The sequence below is a fragment of the Thamnophis sirtalis genome, unplaced genomic scaffold (assembly GCF_051295495.1).
Source record: "Thamnophis sirtalis isolate CommonGarterSnake01/CBP01778 unplaced genomic scaffold, rThaSir2_p1.2 scaffold_5, whole genome shotgun sequence".
NCBI classification, from domain to species: domain Eukaryota; kingdom Metazoa; phylum Chordata; class Lepidosauria; order Squamata; family Natricidae; genus Thamnophis; species Thamnophis sirtalis.
The window spans coordinates 22,731,937-22,750,748 of NW_028261385.1; the positions used below are offsets into that span (position 1 = coordinate 22,731,937).

General features: G+C 41.9%; 1 protein-coding gene across 2 annotated transcripts in view; it reads right to left on the bottom strand.

The window, feature by feature from the left end:
* FYB1 (FYN binding protein 1) overlaps positions 1–17,538 on the bottom strand; it is a 79,681-nt gene extending 62,143 nt beyond the window's left edge. For both annotated transcript variants that reach the window (XM_087715444.1, XM_087715442.1), the window contains exon 1: positions 17,406–17,538. In XM_087715444.1, coding sequence (XP_087571570.1) covers positions 17,406–17,408 — 3 coding nt within the window. In that variant the 5' untranslated portion in view covers positions 17,409–17,538. The remainder of the gene's footprint in view (positions 1–17,405) is intronic.
* Positions 17,539–18,812: the final 1,274 nt, after the last annotated feature.

Here is an 18,812-nt window from a genome sequence, read left to right on the forward strand (position 1 = left end):
CTGCTATTGCTATTGCTATTCAACCAAACCTAGCACACAGGCAACCCACAAAGCTAGCTATGACTTTTGACAGCAACCAATCAGGATTCTCTTCCTGTGCCCCAGAAAGTTCAAAGCCCAGAGAGGGCATAAAACCCAGCGACTTTCAGCATCTCTTCCCTTTTCACCCAGGAGCTCCAAGCCATGTGATCCTGTCCACCATTAACCCATCTTTCCAAACAGCCTCCATATTTCCAGTATCTTTCTCCCCACTTGTAACTGAACCCAGATGGACATTTCTTCCAACATCCTTTCTGAGGAAGTGAAATCTAAAGTGATAATGGAGACAAGACTTTCGGTTGAAGTCCTCCCATTGAAAGCATTGCATTCAATGTCGGCTGGCGACTCCCCGGGGGAGAGCCTTCTCTGTTGCAGCTCCGGCCCTCTGGAACGAGCTCCCTGTTGAGATCCGGACCCTTACTACCCTCCCAGCCTTCCGCAAAGCCACCAAGACCTGGCTGTTCCAGCAGGCTGGGGGAAGCTGAGAAGCATCTACCTCCATGGAAATTGTGAATGTTGGTTTTGTTTTTAATATGTTGTCTTTGTCTTGTTCCCCCCCTTTCCCTTGTCTTTTGTGAGCCGCCCGGAGTCCTCCGGGAGTGGGCAGCATACAAGACAAACAAACAAACAAACAAACAAACAAACAAACAAACAAACAAATAAATAAATGGTGTTGGGTTGTTTTTTTTGGGGGGAAGGCCAACTGTTGTGGCTATTCAGGAGGTCATGGAAGCAGTTTTGCTAGATCTCCCATTTGAGAATTGATTTTGTGTTTTGCTATTCTAGATTCTAGAAAGAGTGCAGAGAAGAGTAACAAGGATGATTAGGGGAATGGAGGCTAAAGCATATGAATAATGGTTGCAGGAACTGGGTATGTCTAGTTTAATGAAAAGAAGCACTAGGGGAGACATGATAGCAGTCTTCCAATATCTCAGGGGTTGCCCCAAAGAAGAGGGAGTCAAACTATTCTCCAAGGCACCTGAGGGTAGAACAAGAAGCAATGGGTAGAAACTAATTAAGGAGAGAAGCAAATTAGAACTGAGGAGAAATTTCCTGACAGAACAATTAATCAGTGGAACAACTTGCATTCAGAAGTTGTGAATGTTCCAACACTGGAAGTTTTTAAGATGTTGGATAATTATTTGTCTGAAATGGTATAGGGTTTCCTGCCTAAACAGGGGGTTGGACTAGAAGATCTCCAAGATCCCTTCCAACTATGTTATTCTGTTCTGTTCTATTCTATTCCTCTTGGCATCGTCTATTGCAATAATTGCTTTTTTTGTTCCTCTGATTTAATGTTGTTAACCTTCGGAGTCCTTCGGAATTGGGCGGCATATAAATTCATTAAATTTCAAATTTCAGATTTCTTGCCCTACAAGGGTATGTGGGCCACTCAGAATTTCATATGTAAGTCCTAAGAGCAAATCAACCAATCCAGCAAATAAATAGGATTCTTCATATCAAAAATTCAGGTAGTCCTCAGCTTATGGCCATAATTGGGATCAGAAAATCCATTGCTTAGCCATATAGCCATACAGTGTACTCAGTGATCAGGACAAAGCCAGCAGCGCACCATCAGCCTCATGGCTTTCTCTAGTATATAATACTCCTTAGCTCTTCTATATAATATATTTGGTTTCCTGGAGTCATTACAAAATCCATCTGGAATAACCTTAAAGCAGGGGTATCAAACTCCCATTGTCACGGTGGCGTCACAGGACATATCAGGACTTTCTCCCCCACCCTCGCTAAAATGGGTGTGGGCATGGCCAGCGGGTGACTCATCCAGCTCATGGGCCGGGGGTTTCTGCCTTAGAGAAACCAATCAAAGAATATTTGAAGCTCAGGTTGGAAATGAGGTGTTCTCTGAGCTTCCTTGTTTTCTTGCAGACATTTCATTACCCTAACTAGGCAACATTATCGGTGCTAGTAAGGAGTGTTGTTTGCTGTCATGTTCTGGTGACTGGCCTATCTGTGTGGGTGTGGGGGGAGGTCTTAGAGATTCTTTGGTTGGTCTGTTTACTGATGGCTCTTTGGCAGTTTCTTGATTGGGGTATTACTCACTTGATAGTTGGTTTGAAGTTAACCTTGGAATTAATCTATGCTGATCTGAATGCTGACTACTGGTGGAGAGGGGCTGGAGTTGTTTTTTTCCTCTTTTGGACTGGTTTTATTATCTCTTTTGCATAGTCTATAGATCAGTGTTTCTCAACCTTGGCAACTTGAAGATGTCCGGACTTTAACTCCCAGAATTCCCCAGCCAGCGAATGCTGGCTGGGGAATTCTGGGAGTTGAAGTCCGGACATCTTCAAGTTGCCAAGGTTGAGAAACACGGCTATAGATGTTGTTAATCCCTCTGTGTCTAACGATGGCTGATTTGTCAGAGTGCCAGGCTTCTGGGAATTCCCTGGCATTTTTGGACTTGGCGTGGTCCCATTTCCCCAATTAAAACTATGGTTAAATCTGTCTACACATGTTGAAGTTAAAGAATTTTCATCATGTCTTTTGACTGCCAGTTGGTGTTCATGGATGCATTTTGCCACTTTTTTGGCCTGTTGGTCCTGAATAATGGTTGCTGCAGTTCTTACATTGTATGTGGTAAATGACTCCTTCTGAGGTTGCTGGGTCTTTTGGTCTGCTTAAGGATGTTTTTAAGGCCTTTAGTTGGCTTGCGTACTACTCTGATTCCGTGTGGTTGTAGTAGTCTGTTGGTGGTTTCTGAGATATTCTTGATGTATGGTAGGGTAATTGCGTTAGTTATGCTGTATTGGGTTGAATAGTCAGGAGCCTTTTGATAAAGTTGCGTGGATATCCGTTTTGTTGGAATGTGTTGTATAGATGAGAAACAACTGTGGCTGAATTTATTTATTTTTAATTGTGCACGTGTCAGAGTTGGAAGCCACTGGCTGCCACATTTTATCCTGTGAGAAAATGGGAAGGGGATTATACAGAGGGTGGGTGATATGTAGCCATAATAACATTCTTTCTCAGAAAATCAAGGTCAGCTGGTCCTGCAGCTGCCATGAGGTGACTGGGAGGCAACTCCAGTTCGAATGGTGCCTGATTGGATCATGTGATGGGCATGTGGGTGCAGGGGCTTGAACTTTCATTTGGATGGGCAAAACCTGGAAGCTTTCAGATTTGTTTTTTCCCAGATGTGCCAATAGGACATCTCTAATGAAATGGAACTTTGAGCAAACTTAAGCCTTGGAGTCTTCTTTCGTTGGGGGTGTTACTTGGAACTCTGACAGCATGTTTATTCCTGAGCTATTTTCCCCATTGTTACTATACAGAAGAAAAGATCTACCTGCTGCAGATACGGAATGGGAATGTAATGGGACTAAAGAGGAGGAAGGTTATCTCCTTCAAAAAAAACCATTCCAGGAATTTTGGGGCTTATTACAGGTAGTCCTCAACCAGGGGTGGGTTGCTAATCCCGTTCCAACCAGTTCGGTTGGAACGGGGCCGGCGGCGTCCTCGTGCATGCGCGCAGTTCACGCATGCGTCTTAACGCCTGCGTGATGCTCCAGCTGCTCGCGGAGACTCGCGCAGGCGCTATATGTGCCATCCAGCTGCTCGCGGAGAATCACGCAGACGTTGTATGTGCCATGCGCCTGCGTGGAAGCGCAGAAGCCTTCAAAGACTGGTAAGGAGCGCAGGTGGGCAGGTGGGCCCTTTGCCGTTCCCGGAAATTACTTACTTCCGGGTTCGCCGACCAACCGGTTCGCGGGGACCGCTGTGAACCAGTTGAAACCCACCCCTGTCCTCAACCTATGACTACAATTGAGCCAGAATTTATGTTGCTAAGTGAGAAATATTTTGCCCCTTTTTATGATTTCCCTTGCCACATTTGTTAAGTGAATTAATGCAGCTGCTAAATTAGTAACAGTCATTAAGTGAATCTGGCTTCTCCGTTGACTTTATTTGTCAGAAAGTCTCAAAAGATGATCACATGATCCCTGGACATTGCAACCGCCATAAATATGAACCCGTTGTCAAGCATCTGAATGTAAATCGCCTGACCAGGGGGAGACTGCAATGCTTATAAGTGTGAAAAATAGTCATAAGTCACTTTTTTTCAGTGCAATTGTAACTTTGAAAGGTCACTAAACAAACTGTTGTAACTCAAGGACTATCTGTACTACAACTAAGGAAAACAAACCACCAGAGAAGACACCTTGCTTGTTTTAATCTTGTAAACTGCCCGGAATCATTTATATTAGATGGGCAGCTGTATACATTAAATCAAATACATAAATAAATAAACAAGGCACAAATAAGGTGAAAATAAATCAAATCAATCAATCAGGCACACAGACTGTGCATTTAAATCAAATACATGAGGCACACAAAGTTGGCACATACCTTTCAACTAGCTGAGAACAACTGCTTGGTGTAGAGCTGGTTAACTGTCCTGCAGTTCCTAGGGTAATGTATGCAGTGGAGTTATCAGAGAATAGGGGGAAGGAAGGAGTGGCCTGAATTGATATCAGAATTGCTGGCTTGGATATGCTAGACGGCTTGGGAGAATTTGGAGATTGGATGGCTGCAAAGCTTTGGGAGGACTGATAGTCGCTGGGACTATCTGAGGTATTTAATTATCAACTTCAGAACTGAACAAGACGTCAATTGTCAAGAAGAGTTTAAGCACTGACACTGCAAAAGTTTTGTCTTATTGCTCCACTAGGCTAACAATGAAATCCGGGAGGGAAATTTCTCCATCTTTTCCACAGACGATTTATCAACTGACATAAAAATGAAATGTGTATCTTGACATCTTTAGCCTGTTGTGGAAGTCCTGATTATTAGTATCTTCAGATCAGTTTTTGTTACCCCCGTGATTGGCATTTACTTCTGGTGTTTTGGGGAAAAAATGCCCATAGCAAACAATGTGTTTAACAACTGTGTTTAACAACTGTGGCATTGCTTAACAACAGTGGTGGGTTCCTCCCATTTCGGACCATTTCGGACCGGTTTGGACGAACCGGTAGTAGTTTGGCGGCCTGGGTCGCTGTAACTGGCAGCGACCTAGGCCTGCCACGCCCCTGAACCAGTTCTCCTGGCGGCACCATCTTGTTTTTTTCCTTCTGCGCATGTGCAGAGCAATTTTTATTGCACGGTTCATGTGCGTACAACAAGCATCAAGCATGCATTAAGCGTGCATCAAGTGTGCATATGCAGCCACGAGCGAACCAGCAGTAGTGACTGCCGGAACCAACCCCTGCTTAACAACCATGGATTAACTTAATAACCATAGTGACTCACTTAATGACCATTGCAAAAAATGTCATAAAATCAAATCGGTCACCTGATGATTTGCTTTACAAACATTACCAATACCAATAATCAATGGACAGGCTCCATTATGGCTATAAATTGGGGATTACCTGCATATTCGGAGGATAGGCCCATGGCCAGAACGTCAGGGTAAAAAGAAACTATGGTATATTAGAGATAAACATTTCTGATCTGGACAGATTGGTACTATAGCCTGGACTTCATTCAGCACCAAGGGGATGAAAGAAATTTAAGAGATAAATTGCTTTTATCCCTTAAAAATAACATGGTTGGAGACTCTGGTTTAAGCAGCTGGGTTTAGCTTAAATGAAGATGTTGTTTTCACAATCTAAAGCAGCATAAATGAAATCACAGCACGGGTGGTCCATAAATGGAAAATACTCAGCACTTTTCTGGAACTGGCCCTGATAATAAGCCATGCATTTATGGTATCTTTATGTCTTTTCTTTTCATAAGACTAGAAAATATGACCTAACCTTGGAATATTAATGCTTAACACCCGGGTTTAACTGCTCTTTCATTGAAAGAGGAGACTGTGCCAAGGAATGTCTGAACTGCTTGCTCGGAAGTGAAATAAGGATGAATCTCAAGGCTGAAGAGCTAAGCAACACTCTTACATCAAGATAAGTGCGCCCTGCAATGCACACTAATCAGTACAGCTTTTGCTGCATTATTAAAGAGATGTTAACAGTTTCCTTCTGAAAATGTAGAATGTTTAATAATTCTAGTTTGAATTCTTATACAGTTGATGGCGTTAAAGACTGACATGGAGATTACTCATAATACTCATAATAAATGAGCTTTAATGTTGGTGTTAAAAGGGGTTCCTCTCCTCTAACCTGGCCTGTTTTCTGGAGTTGCACATCATGGTGGAATTAGAGATAAACTTTCTTAACACTTGAGGCTTTCAAGAAGAGATTGGACTGCCATTTGTCAGAAATGGTGTAGGGCAGTGATGGCGAACCTTTTTCTTTCTTTCTTTCTTTCTTTCTTTCTTTCTTTCTTTCTTTCTTTCTTTCTTTCTTTCTTTCTTTCTTATTTTCTTTCTTTCTTATTTTCTTTCTTACTCTTTCTTTCTTTCTTTTTTAAAAATAGTCTTTATTGGTTATACATTTTTTTAATAAGATATACAAATACAGCTTTAAACATACAACCCCCCCCACCCCCCCGGTGACAGTCATTCACAGCCCAACATTTTTTTCTTCCTCATTGTTTATTCTCTAACCAGCATCTCCTTGTTACAAAATTCAGGGATCTATTACAATATCCACGTTCCCATTGTTAACAACTGCTATTTAACTTTCCCAGTTTTAAGTCCCTGCTGTTCTCTTTGTCGCCCACATATACCATATCTTCCAGCTAAGATAATGTTCCGTTTCTCTTTATCTTAGTGAACCTTTTTCTTATGGCGAGCCAAAATTGTGTGTGCGAGCGCTATCACGCATGCGTGCGTGCCCACACCAATTCAATCCTCCCCGCCAACCTTTACATGAGTGTGCAACACCCACACCGCACACCCATGCACGCACGCACGACTCCTCCCCAGGCTCCGGAGGCTTTCCTGAAGCCTGGAAGTTTGGGAACAAACTTCCGGTTGGCCCATTGGGGTTGTGATCACAAGACCATGGGGATGCTGCAAAGGTTGTAATTGTGAAAAACGGTTGTAAGTCACTTTTGTCAGTGCTGTTGTAACTTTGAACGGTCGCTAAATGTACTGTTGTAAGTCGAGGACTACCTGTATATAGTCCAAAGAAGAACTGACGCAATTGATGGATTAATATAACTCACGGGGCTATTTGCTGTTTTCCTTCACTTTTGTTGTCTTAGTTTATTTGTGAATAAAGAATTTAAATTCTCTTAGGTACTTTCTACTTGAGAAAACGGAGCATATACCCTTGACTTTTTACATTCTTTTGTGTGGATTGTGCATGGTCAATATGTACGCATTATGCAAGAATTATCTCTGGCCTTAGCAGAAAATTTCCCATTTCTCTGAAGCAGAAATTTCTCTTTGCTCCAGTTAATTTTAAGGGCACCGAGATAAGGAAGCCTCTGTTACTGTATTTGCCAGTTATTGGGCAAGAATGACAAGAAGGGAACAGAATAAGGAACTAAACTCTTTGCAGTGCTGATGAGCCTGGGAATAAACTTTGGGCCCATGTGATTTCTTTGAAAGGAGAAGCAGCAGCTACTTTTCTTCATTTATTTATTTTGCATGCGGAGGACTATGTCCCAGGACTGAATTCTTCAGGAAGTTGCATATCATTGCTTTTATAAGTAGCAGAAGCTACAAAATGATAAAAATTATTTCTGGTAATAAAGACAAATGAGAAACTTCTTTTTAGTTCTTTTTTCTATCTACTTGATTTTGGGAAGATAAACCAAGAAGTGAAATGTTAAGCAACTGTGTAGTTATTTTAATGCAAATATGGATTAATTTATTGCTTTTATTACTTTAGTAAAGGGAAAATAGAAACATGTCTATGTAAAGTATAGCTTCAGATCAGTTCTCTAGGTCCAAGCAAGGATACTTATCCAGTTGGTCTCCGGACGCAATTCAAGGTGTTTGTTATTACCTTTAAAGCCCTACATGACTTAGGGCCAGCGTACCTTCGAGACCGCCTACTGCTACATACCTCCCAGTGGCCAATAAGATCCCACAGATTGGGCCTCCTTCAGATACCATCAGCCAGAGAGTGTCGGCTAGCGGGCCCCAGAGGAGAGCCTTCTCTGTGGCTGCTCCGACTCTTTGAAATCAGCGACCCCCAGAGATCCGGACCATACCCACTCTCATGGTCTTCAGGAAAGCTGTAAAAACTTGGCTGTTCTGGCAGGCCTGGGGCTGTTGACCTCACTGTTGAGGTCCAGCCCCGATTAGAATGAATGTATGAGGTGTTGCTATTTTAAACTGTTTTTTTTCCGTTATGTGTTCATTATGTGTCTTTTTTTCCTCTTTTTTATAAGCCGCCTGAGTCCTTCAGGATTGGGCAGCATATAAAATTTATAAATAAATAATAAAATAAATAAATTACAATTCAGTTCAATTTTATTCCCCTTATATGCATACATCAAGGGTGTCAAACTCGATTTCATTGAGGACCGCATCAAGGTCGTGTTTGATCTCAGGGGGGGGGAGCTGGGGGAACGGAGCTGGGGTGGGTGTGGCCAGCTCAATGTCACTCATGTCATGGGCGCCTGTGGTGGCCCGAGTGCTCTGCCAATGAAAATCGGCGCCCAAGCTCCGTTTCCAGCTGTGATGGCCTCCCGCAACCCTTTGCCAGGAAAACCCTTTGCCAGTGAAAACAGAGCCCCCCTGAACTCTATTTCTGCTGGTAGGGGCACCCAGGCTGGTCCTTTGCTGTTTACAGGATGGCCTCATGGACCAGATCTAAGCACCCTCCGCAGTTTGAGTTTAACATGATTTGTCCTAGACACTGGTCTGTATTTTTATTTGTGTTTATTTATTTATTTATTTTTAAATAATAATCACATGTTTATACTGGTACCTCTGTTATTAAATAAACTAAATGCACTGAAACTACATGGCTAACTGGTCATGGAAGTGTCATGTAAATCAACCAGTGGGCAGCTGACTTGAAGAGCAAAAGACATGTATATAAAATAGGGATCGTTCTCGCTGAAAAACTAACTAGAGTTAGCGTTTCAAAGATGTTTTTATACAGGAAGCTTTTCTGGGCACCCTGTCTTAAAATACCAGTAAAACCTAAAAATTGCCAGCAGGAAGCTGTGGTTAGAGAGCGGAAAAAGAATTGTACCGTCAAAGGAGAAAGTGCCTTCAAAAAAAGATGCCTTCTAGATGGTCCTATCCTTGAAGATGGTCCAGAAATTGTAGTGTGATGCACAATGTTTATTAAGGAAGACAACTAAATAAGACAAATTGATTCCTGCCAATACCAATCATACTGTGTGCTAAGATTAGTTGAGGGGTGGGCTGTTGCGGGTTTAAAGGGATTCGGGAGAACCTCTAGCTAAGATCCTGTGCAGTTCTGTGTCCCCACGTGGCCCATTTTGGATGCAGGTAAGTGCTCGGGGTGGGTGGGTGGATGAAAAACAGGCCTACCGGAAGTTCGGGAAAGCTGGAAACAGGGCTGTTTCTGGTCTCCAAGGGCCTCCAGAGCCTGGGGAGGCAGTTTTCACCCTCCCAGAGGCTCAAGGAAAGCCTTCGGAACCCAGGGAGGGCAAAAATCCCCCCTACCATGTTGCAGGAGGCTGACTCAGCTATGCCCACCCAGCAACTGGGCAGAGAACCCCTTGCTAAACTTTTTGAAGCCCATCCCTGAAATACTCCGTGTATAAGTTCCTGGGTAGATCTCATCTGTAGTATCTAAATCACACTTGAGTTTTGCACACTGAGTAGCTAGGTATAAATTCCCACACTGTTTGGTTTTAGTAGACAACTTCAAATATACAGACCTTTGCAGGACAACTGCCTAAACATCTTTGATATAGGTGAAAGAGTTGCTATGATGTCTTCTGATTATTGATCAATCACACTATCCATCTCTTATTAAGAGATCAGAAAACAATAATTTTATGAAATTTGCTGTCCTTATTTCCAGTTTCAGTTCTGCTTCCCAGTTGCCTCTCATCCCTTCTCAGACAGTGCTTATTATTTGACTTCTCTCCATCCAGAATGGAAGGCAAAACGTAACCATGTGACTGAGGGACACTATGAAGGTTTTAAATGTATGCCTTGGTTACAAAGTTATTTTCAGCATTGTCATAACTTCACATGGCAACTATATGATCTACCTCTATTCTTCCTTGTTATTCTTTTGTAAGCCACTCTATTTGCCCTCAATAAAATGAATAAAAAGAGGGGGAAAGTCATATGTAGGGAAGAAAGATTACAAGAAATTAAACACAGAATGCTTGGCACATACTGTACATTTATAATTCCTTTTTAAATCACAATCATGGATGTTGGTTGTCTAAATTTAATTTTAGATAGTTCACTGTCATCTGGATCATTATCAAATTTAGACAGCATTAAAGATACTGATCCCTTCTTTGGAATCATATGATAAGGATCTACATTAGAACCTTTGGTCATGACCATAATTTGTTCCATACGTTTGGTCACAACCTGATTTGGTTGTGACCCGAACCTACTTTTGGAAATTTGCCATTTACAAAAGAAAAAAAAATGGCACGGAAGCAGAAATTGGCCGTGAAAAATATATTTCTTTTGTGAATTTTTGGGTTGGAACCAGATTTGGTTGTGGTCAGAAGCATTTGTAACCAGAGGTACTACTGTATACAATTTGGTGTCATCAGCATATTAACATTTCCCAGTGATTTTATGTAGATGTATATCTTGTCTACAATGGACAGGGAAGAAGAATATAGATCAGTAGTGTTAGATATCAGAAACAGTACTAGTGGTTTTCACCAAGGTCCTCTGTTCCAGTGGGGACAGAGATTCAACCTGATTGGTCGAAGGGTCTGACAGCTCCCTATAAAAGGGCTGCTGTTAGACTGAACCTTCTCTGGATTGTACATACTTGTTTCAGAGTTAATAAAGAGCTGTTGCTGCCTAAGCCTGAGTGTGCCTTTCCTTTACCCAATCTAACAAGTAGTCTAAGCATCAAACTGTAGCAATGCTTTCTCACACATCACTTTCTAGATATACGGAACAGAAATGACCAGAAGAAGTGCAATCAAAAGCCAAACTCCCAATCCTTTCAGATGGCCCAAGAAGATATCATAGGCAATGGTATCAAAAGTTTCCTCCAAGAGAACCAGCAAAGCTCCACTTTCCCCAGTTTCCTCCACCATGTAACATATTGGACGACTTTAGGCTGATCGTTCACTCTTAGCCTTCTGCTGCACAAGATAAAATTGGAGAAGACTGTAGAGAAGATTAGGACTATGAAATCTTCAGTGGGGTGGACAAATTTGGACCCCTCATAGCAGATCAACAAAGCGAAGCAGTGGGATGCTTGAACAGAGAAGCCATCCCACTTCAGCTGTTTCTCTGATTCTTCAGATGTCCTTTGTTGACATACAGAAGTAAAAAGGAAGCAGACTGGCCCCACCATCATGCTTTTCAAGATACAGTACAGCATTATTGCTTCTGATGCTTTATTTCAAGTGCCAAGCTGGGTCGCACCAATTTTACACAGTTTTGATGCACCTAGTTGATATGCCACTTTGTATATTTTTATTTGGGATGCACACATAGCAAATCAAACAGCCTTTCTGTGCCTTTTATTCTGCTTTCAGAAATTCAGGATCTTTCAGGGTCAAAATATATCGCATCTTCCTAGCTGTTGCCATTTTAATACTTTGCATACCTCATTTTGCTTTACAGTTAAAACAACATAACCATTATGTCGCAAACAATATGTGTTCCTTCCAGATTTTGCATATAGCCTCATTCTTTGGCACCTGACAGGTGTTTTTCATACAATTCCATGGAAATGGGCTCTAATTAGCATACAGCCATAAAAGCTATTGATCAAGTAGAGCAAAAATAGATGCCTATGTTCCTTTTCAAGGACATGGAGATTGCTGAACAGTGAAGGAAGATGACCATCCTTCACTGTGTAAACATTAGGTAAAGGTAAAGGTTCCACTCGCACATATGTCCTAGTTGTTCCTGACTCTAGGGGACGGTGCTCATCTCCGTTTTAAAGCTGAAGAGCCAGCATTGTCCAAAGACGTCTCCGTGGTCATGTGGCCGGCATGACTAAATGCCAAAGGCGCACGGAAAGCTGTTCCCTTCCCACCAAAGGTGGTTTTTACTTGCATTTTTACATGCTTTCGAACTGCTAGGTTGGCAGAAGCTGGGACAAGTAACGGGAATTCACTCTTTACGTGGCGCTGGGGATTCGAACCGCCAAACTGCCGACCTTTCTGATTGATAAGCTCAGCGTTTTAGCCACTGGGCTACCACATCCCTTGAAAACATTTTCACAAAACATTACCATGCGATATATCAACTTTGTTAGGAATGCCAAAGCTCTAATTGGTTTTCTACCCAGCTGTCCCTGGACTTTACTAGGAGAGAGAAAGAGATAATAATTCGCTGGGATAGACACCCTTGAATCTGCTCCCCTTCTCAAAGCATAAGTTCTGTAATCAGTGAGTCACTAATAGGCACCAATTGGCATTGTCTCAAGAATTCCATTCTTTGGGGTGACATCAGTGCAATCCAGCTTAAAGGCAAACATATCATACTGTATTTATATAAGCAAGCACATATTTATGCAGTTGATTTGACCTGCATTCTTATCCCAACTCAGCATGGAGCACTTTAATGCTTGGTGAGAACAAGGAACAAAACCAGCAAGGAAGGGTCAGCGGTGGAATATACTGCACATCTGTGGCTCTAAGCAGCTGCTTGATAATGTAAAATTTGGTCTTGGCATTGCCCTTAAGACACTGAAAATGTACACCTGCGTTTGGATCTTAAGATACTGAAGTATTCAGCTAAAATGTGCATCTGTGTTTGAACTGTTGCTATAGGGACACATCATTTGTGAAGAGGGAGTAGGAGCAAAGCAGATATGGGAATTCATCTAAATTCCTTCTAAGAACAAACATTCATGAAGATTAAAAGTTGCTCCTATGTCAGTGTTTTCCAAACTTGGCAACTTTGAGTTGAACTTTGAGTCAAACATCTTAAAGTTACCAAGTTTGAAAAACACTGTCCTAAAGGTAAAGATTCCCCTCGCACATATTTGCTAGTCATTCACAACTCTAGGGGTGTGTGTGCTCATCTCTGTTTCAAAGCTGAAGAGCCAGCATTGTCCAAAAATGTCACCATGGTCATGTGGCCAGCATGACTAAATGCTGAAGGTGCATGGAATGCTGTTACCTTTCCACCAGAGGTGGTCCCTAATTTTCTACTTGCATTTTTACATGCTTTCAAACTCCTAGGTTGGCAGAAGCTGGGACAAGTAATAGGAGCTCACTCCGTTATGTGGCGCTAGTGATTCGAACCACCGAACTGCAACCTTTCTGATCAACAAGCTCAACATCTTAGCCACTGAGCTACTGTGTCCCTGCTATATTCACCAAGAAAACAGGTTCACCTTTCATGTACTTGCAATTACCTGAACATTCTTCTTTTTACAATGTAAAACTTTTATTTCTGGGATAATTAGTAGTCTGATGAATAACAATGCTGAGCTGATTTCTCCCTTGAATTTTTCTATAAATCTTCTTCCCTTGCCAAAAGGGTTCTTGTTTTTCTGTTTCCTAGGATGTTTGGAGATGGCATAAGGCACAATAAAAGGGCATTCCCATTAAATGGATTTTTTTTTTGACTTAGCAAATTGTGTAGATACTGCAGTGGTGGGATTCAAGTTTTTTTAACTACCGGTTTTGTGGGCATGGTGTGGCTTGGTGGTGTGGCTTGGTGGGCATGGCAGGGGAAGGATACTCCAAAATCCCCAATTCCACCCTGCTCCAAAGCAAGGATACTATAAAATCTCCATTCCCTGCCCACTCCACTAACCTGTTTTCCAGCCCTATTCTCTTTTGCAGGGTAACAGAAGAAGACCCAGCCAATCATCTGGGACACCAATCAGCTGGGACTCGGGAGGTAGCGAATAGGTGGGGTGGAGCGGCAATAAAGAAACATAAGACACAACACTTAGTGATAGTCATAGTTTACTAATAAGCAATCAAATTGTACTAGGAAACAAAACAATATAAATGGAAAGATATAAGTAACATGGTTATAGTCATAAGTGAGTACTAGGAGGTGGGTACTAGGAAGGATGAGAAGAATAATAGCAATAGAGTCTTAGTAAATAATTTGTCAGTGTTGTGGGAATTAGTTGTTTAGCAGAGTGATGGCATTTGGGGGAAAAAACTGTTCTTGTGTCTAGTTGTTCTGTTGTGCAGTGCCTTCCATCCTTCCGAGGTGGGTAAAATGAGGACCCAGATTGTTGTTGGGGGCAATATGCTGACTCTGTAAACCGCTTAGAGAGGGCTGAAAGCCCTATGAAGCGGTATATAAGTCTAACTGCTATTGCTATAGCATCGTTTTGAGGGTAGGAGTTGAAACAATTTATGTCCAAGGTATGATGGGTCTGTAGATATTTTCACAGCCCTCTTTTTGACTCATGCAGTGTACAGCATCCTGTCTTCTCCATGTCACTTTCAACACTAGTCATTTTCTTTCCTTTTCCTATTGAGTCCAAACTGTACAACTGTCTAGAAGTAAACCGTATCAGGCTTCACACTATGGTTCATACATAAATCATAAATGGCATGGAGTCTTCTCCTTTTCCTTCCCTTGGGAATAGGTAGATAATCTGCCCTGATTATGATTTAGGGAATGTACCAACCTAGAAAACTGGTTCTATAAAAGCCAACACATAAGATACCACTAGGAGCAGTACTGACAGCTAACATGATCTGTCCAATATTTTGCACCCTAATACTTTTCCTAATGTCGAAAAATAAAGGATCAGTCGAGCAACTTCCCTTCATAATAGCGTAGGGAGCGGAGGTGGGATTCAGCCGGTTCTCTCAGTTTCGGGCGAACCAGCAGCGGGTGCTGTGGAAGGCTCTGCCCACCCGCCTCGACATAATGCATGAGCACTGTGCATGCTCAGACGAGGTCCGTGCACTCACATTTGCGAACCAGCAGGGAAGGTAAGCAAATCCCACCTCTGGTAGAGAGTAACTTCTAACCCAATTTTCCCCAGAAAGGAACTTCTGTCACCCACTGATGCAGCTTTTCTGAAGAACAAGAGAGCTCTGAAATTGGCAAAGGTCCACTAATGGATCTGATCCTTAACAGGGGTGGGTTTCTCGCCTCGTTCCAACCGGTTCGGTTGGAACGGGGCCGGCGGCGTCCTCGTGCACGTGCGCAGTGCACGCATGCGTACTAGCGTCTATGCGATGCTCCAGCTGCTCCTGGAGGACCGCGCAGGCGCTGTATGCGTCCTGCACATGCGTGGAAGCGCAGAACTCGTCAAAACCGGGTAAGGAGCGCGGGCGGGCGGGTGGGCCCTTTGCCGTTCCCGGAAGTTACTTACTTCCGGGTTCGCCGACCAACCGGTTTGCAGGGACCGCCGCGAACCAGTTGAAACCCACCCCTGATCCTTAAGTTCAGTTTGGCCAACCCTAAGTGACGTCTCCTGCCATTTGTCACTCACATTTGAAACTTTGGTGAAAACAAAATTAGATCATTGTTTGTTTGTTCATTTCTTTATAATATCTATTTTTGGTCGTGAGCAAGGCGCCACATGTACTTTTGCAATGAAGTTTAGACTATGCTGATTCAGGATTTGAATACGTGGCTTGACCTATTATACACCACAAACTATTGGTCAATGCTGAGAACAAGAACAGGAAAACTTCTCCTCTCCTCTCCCCTCCCCTCTCCTAGATACATATACAAATGAATGAAAATGGATTTTTTAGTCCACACCCAATGCAAATGTAATCAACTATATTCTTCAGAATATACATTCTATTCTGCTTCTTTATTTTGTCTAAATGTTAACAATTCTACTAGAGGTTCAAAAACATCTCTAAACTAGGCACAGGAATATAAAACGGACAGCATTCCCAAGGTTTAAAAAACAGTTGAAAAATTCTGAGAATGCAGTTTGGAATTTTTCAAAGGAAGAAAAAAAAGAACAAGATCCTTGATAGATGCATTCAATCATCTTAAATCAGTTCAGTTGTTACTAGTTACTCCAGGAATTGAATTCATGCTCAAGTGGTAGATTGATTTAGCATCAAGAGAAGCATTTTCCCCATTCTGATGCTCTTTGATGCTGAGACTATAGTTCTTAGAATTCCTAGCCAACTGATGAGATTGGGATGGACTGAAGTGGGTTGTATAAAGTCTACCTACATGTAGTCCTTGTTAAATGTCCACAACTAGGACCAGCAAGTCAGTTGTTAAACAAAGAAGTCACTAAGTAAAACTGTGACTATATTTATTATCATACTTCTGCTTTTCTTAGCTTTACAGAATCTTCTCTCTTCTTCTCTCCTTCTTTTTCTCTCTCTTCCTCTCTCTCACACACATACACATAGATTTAAAGTTTTGATAATTTACATTAAAGAGCAATACTTTCACTTCATTTTAAAAAAATGTTCTAAACAGGGCTATAAATTGATTAAACTTGTAACTTCATGACCATCTATATGGAAATTAGTTGGTCTGAAATCAACGAGACATACTTCTCAGTAAACATGTATAAAATTTTGCTATCACTTTGGTAGTAGGATAATGTTTTTCCTATTATCATCACTTTCCCCTTTTGATTTTTCCCTTCTGTCCTTAATTCCAGTGCATGTGGGTATAAGAAAGACTATAACATACAATAACCAAGTACCGAAAAGAACATTTATCTTATGTAAAATGAAGTCATATTTTAGTCTCATAATGCAGAGAGATCCAAATTATGCAACCAATTGATTAACCATTCTGTTTGCAACTTCCTAACATCTAACAGACATCCCGATATGAAAGTTACATAGAGATCGATGTGCAGATATAATTTTAATATATTTCAGTGGTCTTTGCCTCTTATAGCTGTTTCTAACTACCAATTTCACAAAGGCCATAACTTCATCAGCTCTGACAATTTTATTAATTTAAAAAATGTGGCATTTAATCTCACTTTTCCTCCAAGAACCTCAAGCAACTTGAATGATTGTTTGCTATTTTATCTCGCCAGCCATGGTCTAAGATCGATTAGACTGAAAAATCTAATTAGCTAAATGCAGCCAGAGATTTTAACTTTCACACCTCTAATATCAATCCAAATACTGATCTTTCCACCATTTTGTTCCCAGTTCAGTCTACTGCTGCCATCACTTAAGCTGAACGCAACCTAGTTACCGTCCTTTAACAAACCCAGAGAGAAGTTCACAACTTGTTTCAAGGTTCAAAAGCGGTGAGATTAAGAAACAGCTCAACTTATGTAGCTGTTGGTTGAATTGAAGGAATTTAGCTGCCAGCTACTCATGAACAATTTGCCAAGCAGTCAAACTCCTCTCTTTTTACTTTCTCTCCTTTTTAAAAACCTGCTACAGTGAAATTAATAAAGATAAGATCCTTCACTTACCATTGTTGAGAAAACTGTGCGCTTCCTTGCCTGCTCGACAATGCTTTTTTTACAAGAGGAACATTTTCTCTGCCCTTTGCCTGGAACTTCCTATTTTGAGCATTCAGTGGTTTTATCCAGCATCTCAAGGAAAAACTAATCCGCACAATCCACGCTTTGCATATTGTGATCTGGCATCCACACGGTGTGTGGCAAGAGCTCGGTGCAGTTTAAAAGGAAAGGACTGGTGAAAGTAGAGGTCAGTGGCTGTAATATCTCCAGAAATTAGAAGTACCTTGTTACTTACACACAAACCATTGCCTTTTCTCATTAAAACTGGTTCTTATTTTGAGATTTTAAAGAAAGGATTTCTCATAGTAAAACCCCAGGCACACAGTAGGTCTTCTCCCGTTTATCTGGGGATTGTTCATCTTAACCAACCAGCTCAGTTTACTTCTATATGGAAAGATCAGCTCTTTTAGCATTAGGAGTGCTTACCTTTGTACATCCTATGGTGCAGGGGTGGGTTTTCGCAGTTACTTCTGCTGGTTCACTCATGGGTGTGCCACGCGTGCATGCACACAGTGCAATAAAAATTGCTCTGTGCATGAGCAGAAGCAAAAAAGCAAGATGGTGACACCATAGGCGCCGCATGGAAAACCGGTTTAGGGGCATGGCGGGCATGGGTCACTGCCAGTTCCAGAGAGCCAGGCCGCCAAACCACTATTGGTTTGGCCAAATTGGTCCGAACTGGTAGGAATCTACCACTGCTATGGTGTACAAAAGAAAAGCAAAAAAATCACCCTGCCAACAAAAGTGCGTATAGTCAAGGCTATGGTTTTCCCAGTTGCAATGTATGGTTCTGAAAGCTGGACCATAAGGAAGGCTAAGAGCCAAAGAATTGAGGTCTTTGAACTATGGTACTGAAGAAGACTCCTGCCAGTCCCTTGGACTGCAAGGCGATCAAACAGATCAGTCCTAGAGGAGATCAACCCTGTTTAGAAGGTGAGAGCTTGAAGATGAAACTCAAATACTTTGGCCACCTAATAAGAAGGAAGGACTCACTGGAGAAGAGCCTAATGCTGGGAAAGATTGAGGGCAAAAGAAGAAGGGGACGACAGAGAATGAGGTGGCTGGATGGAATCACCAAAGCAGTAGGATTGAGCTTAAATGGTCTCCAGAAGATGGTAAAGGACAGAAAGGCCCGGAGGAAGGTTGTCCATGGGGCCGTGATGGGTCGGACATGACTTTGCGACTACCAACAACAACAATGGTTTGTTTAATTATGCATCACGGAAAAATAAATTGTAATTTGTGGGGTTCATGCAAGATAAAAACATAAGCCATAAATCAGATGGAATAATGTCTGGGAGGTCAAGAGCTTTGTTAAATAATTTTGCAGGATCCTAGAGTAGATGGGACCACAAT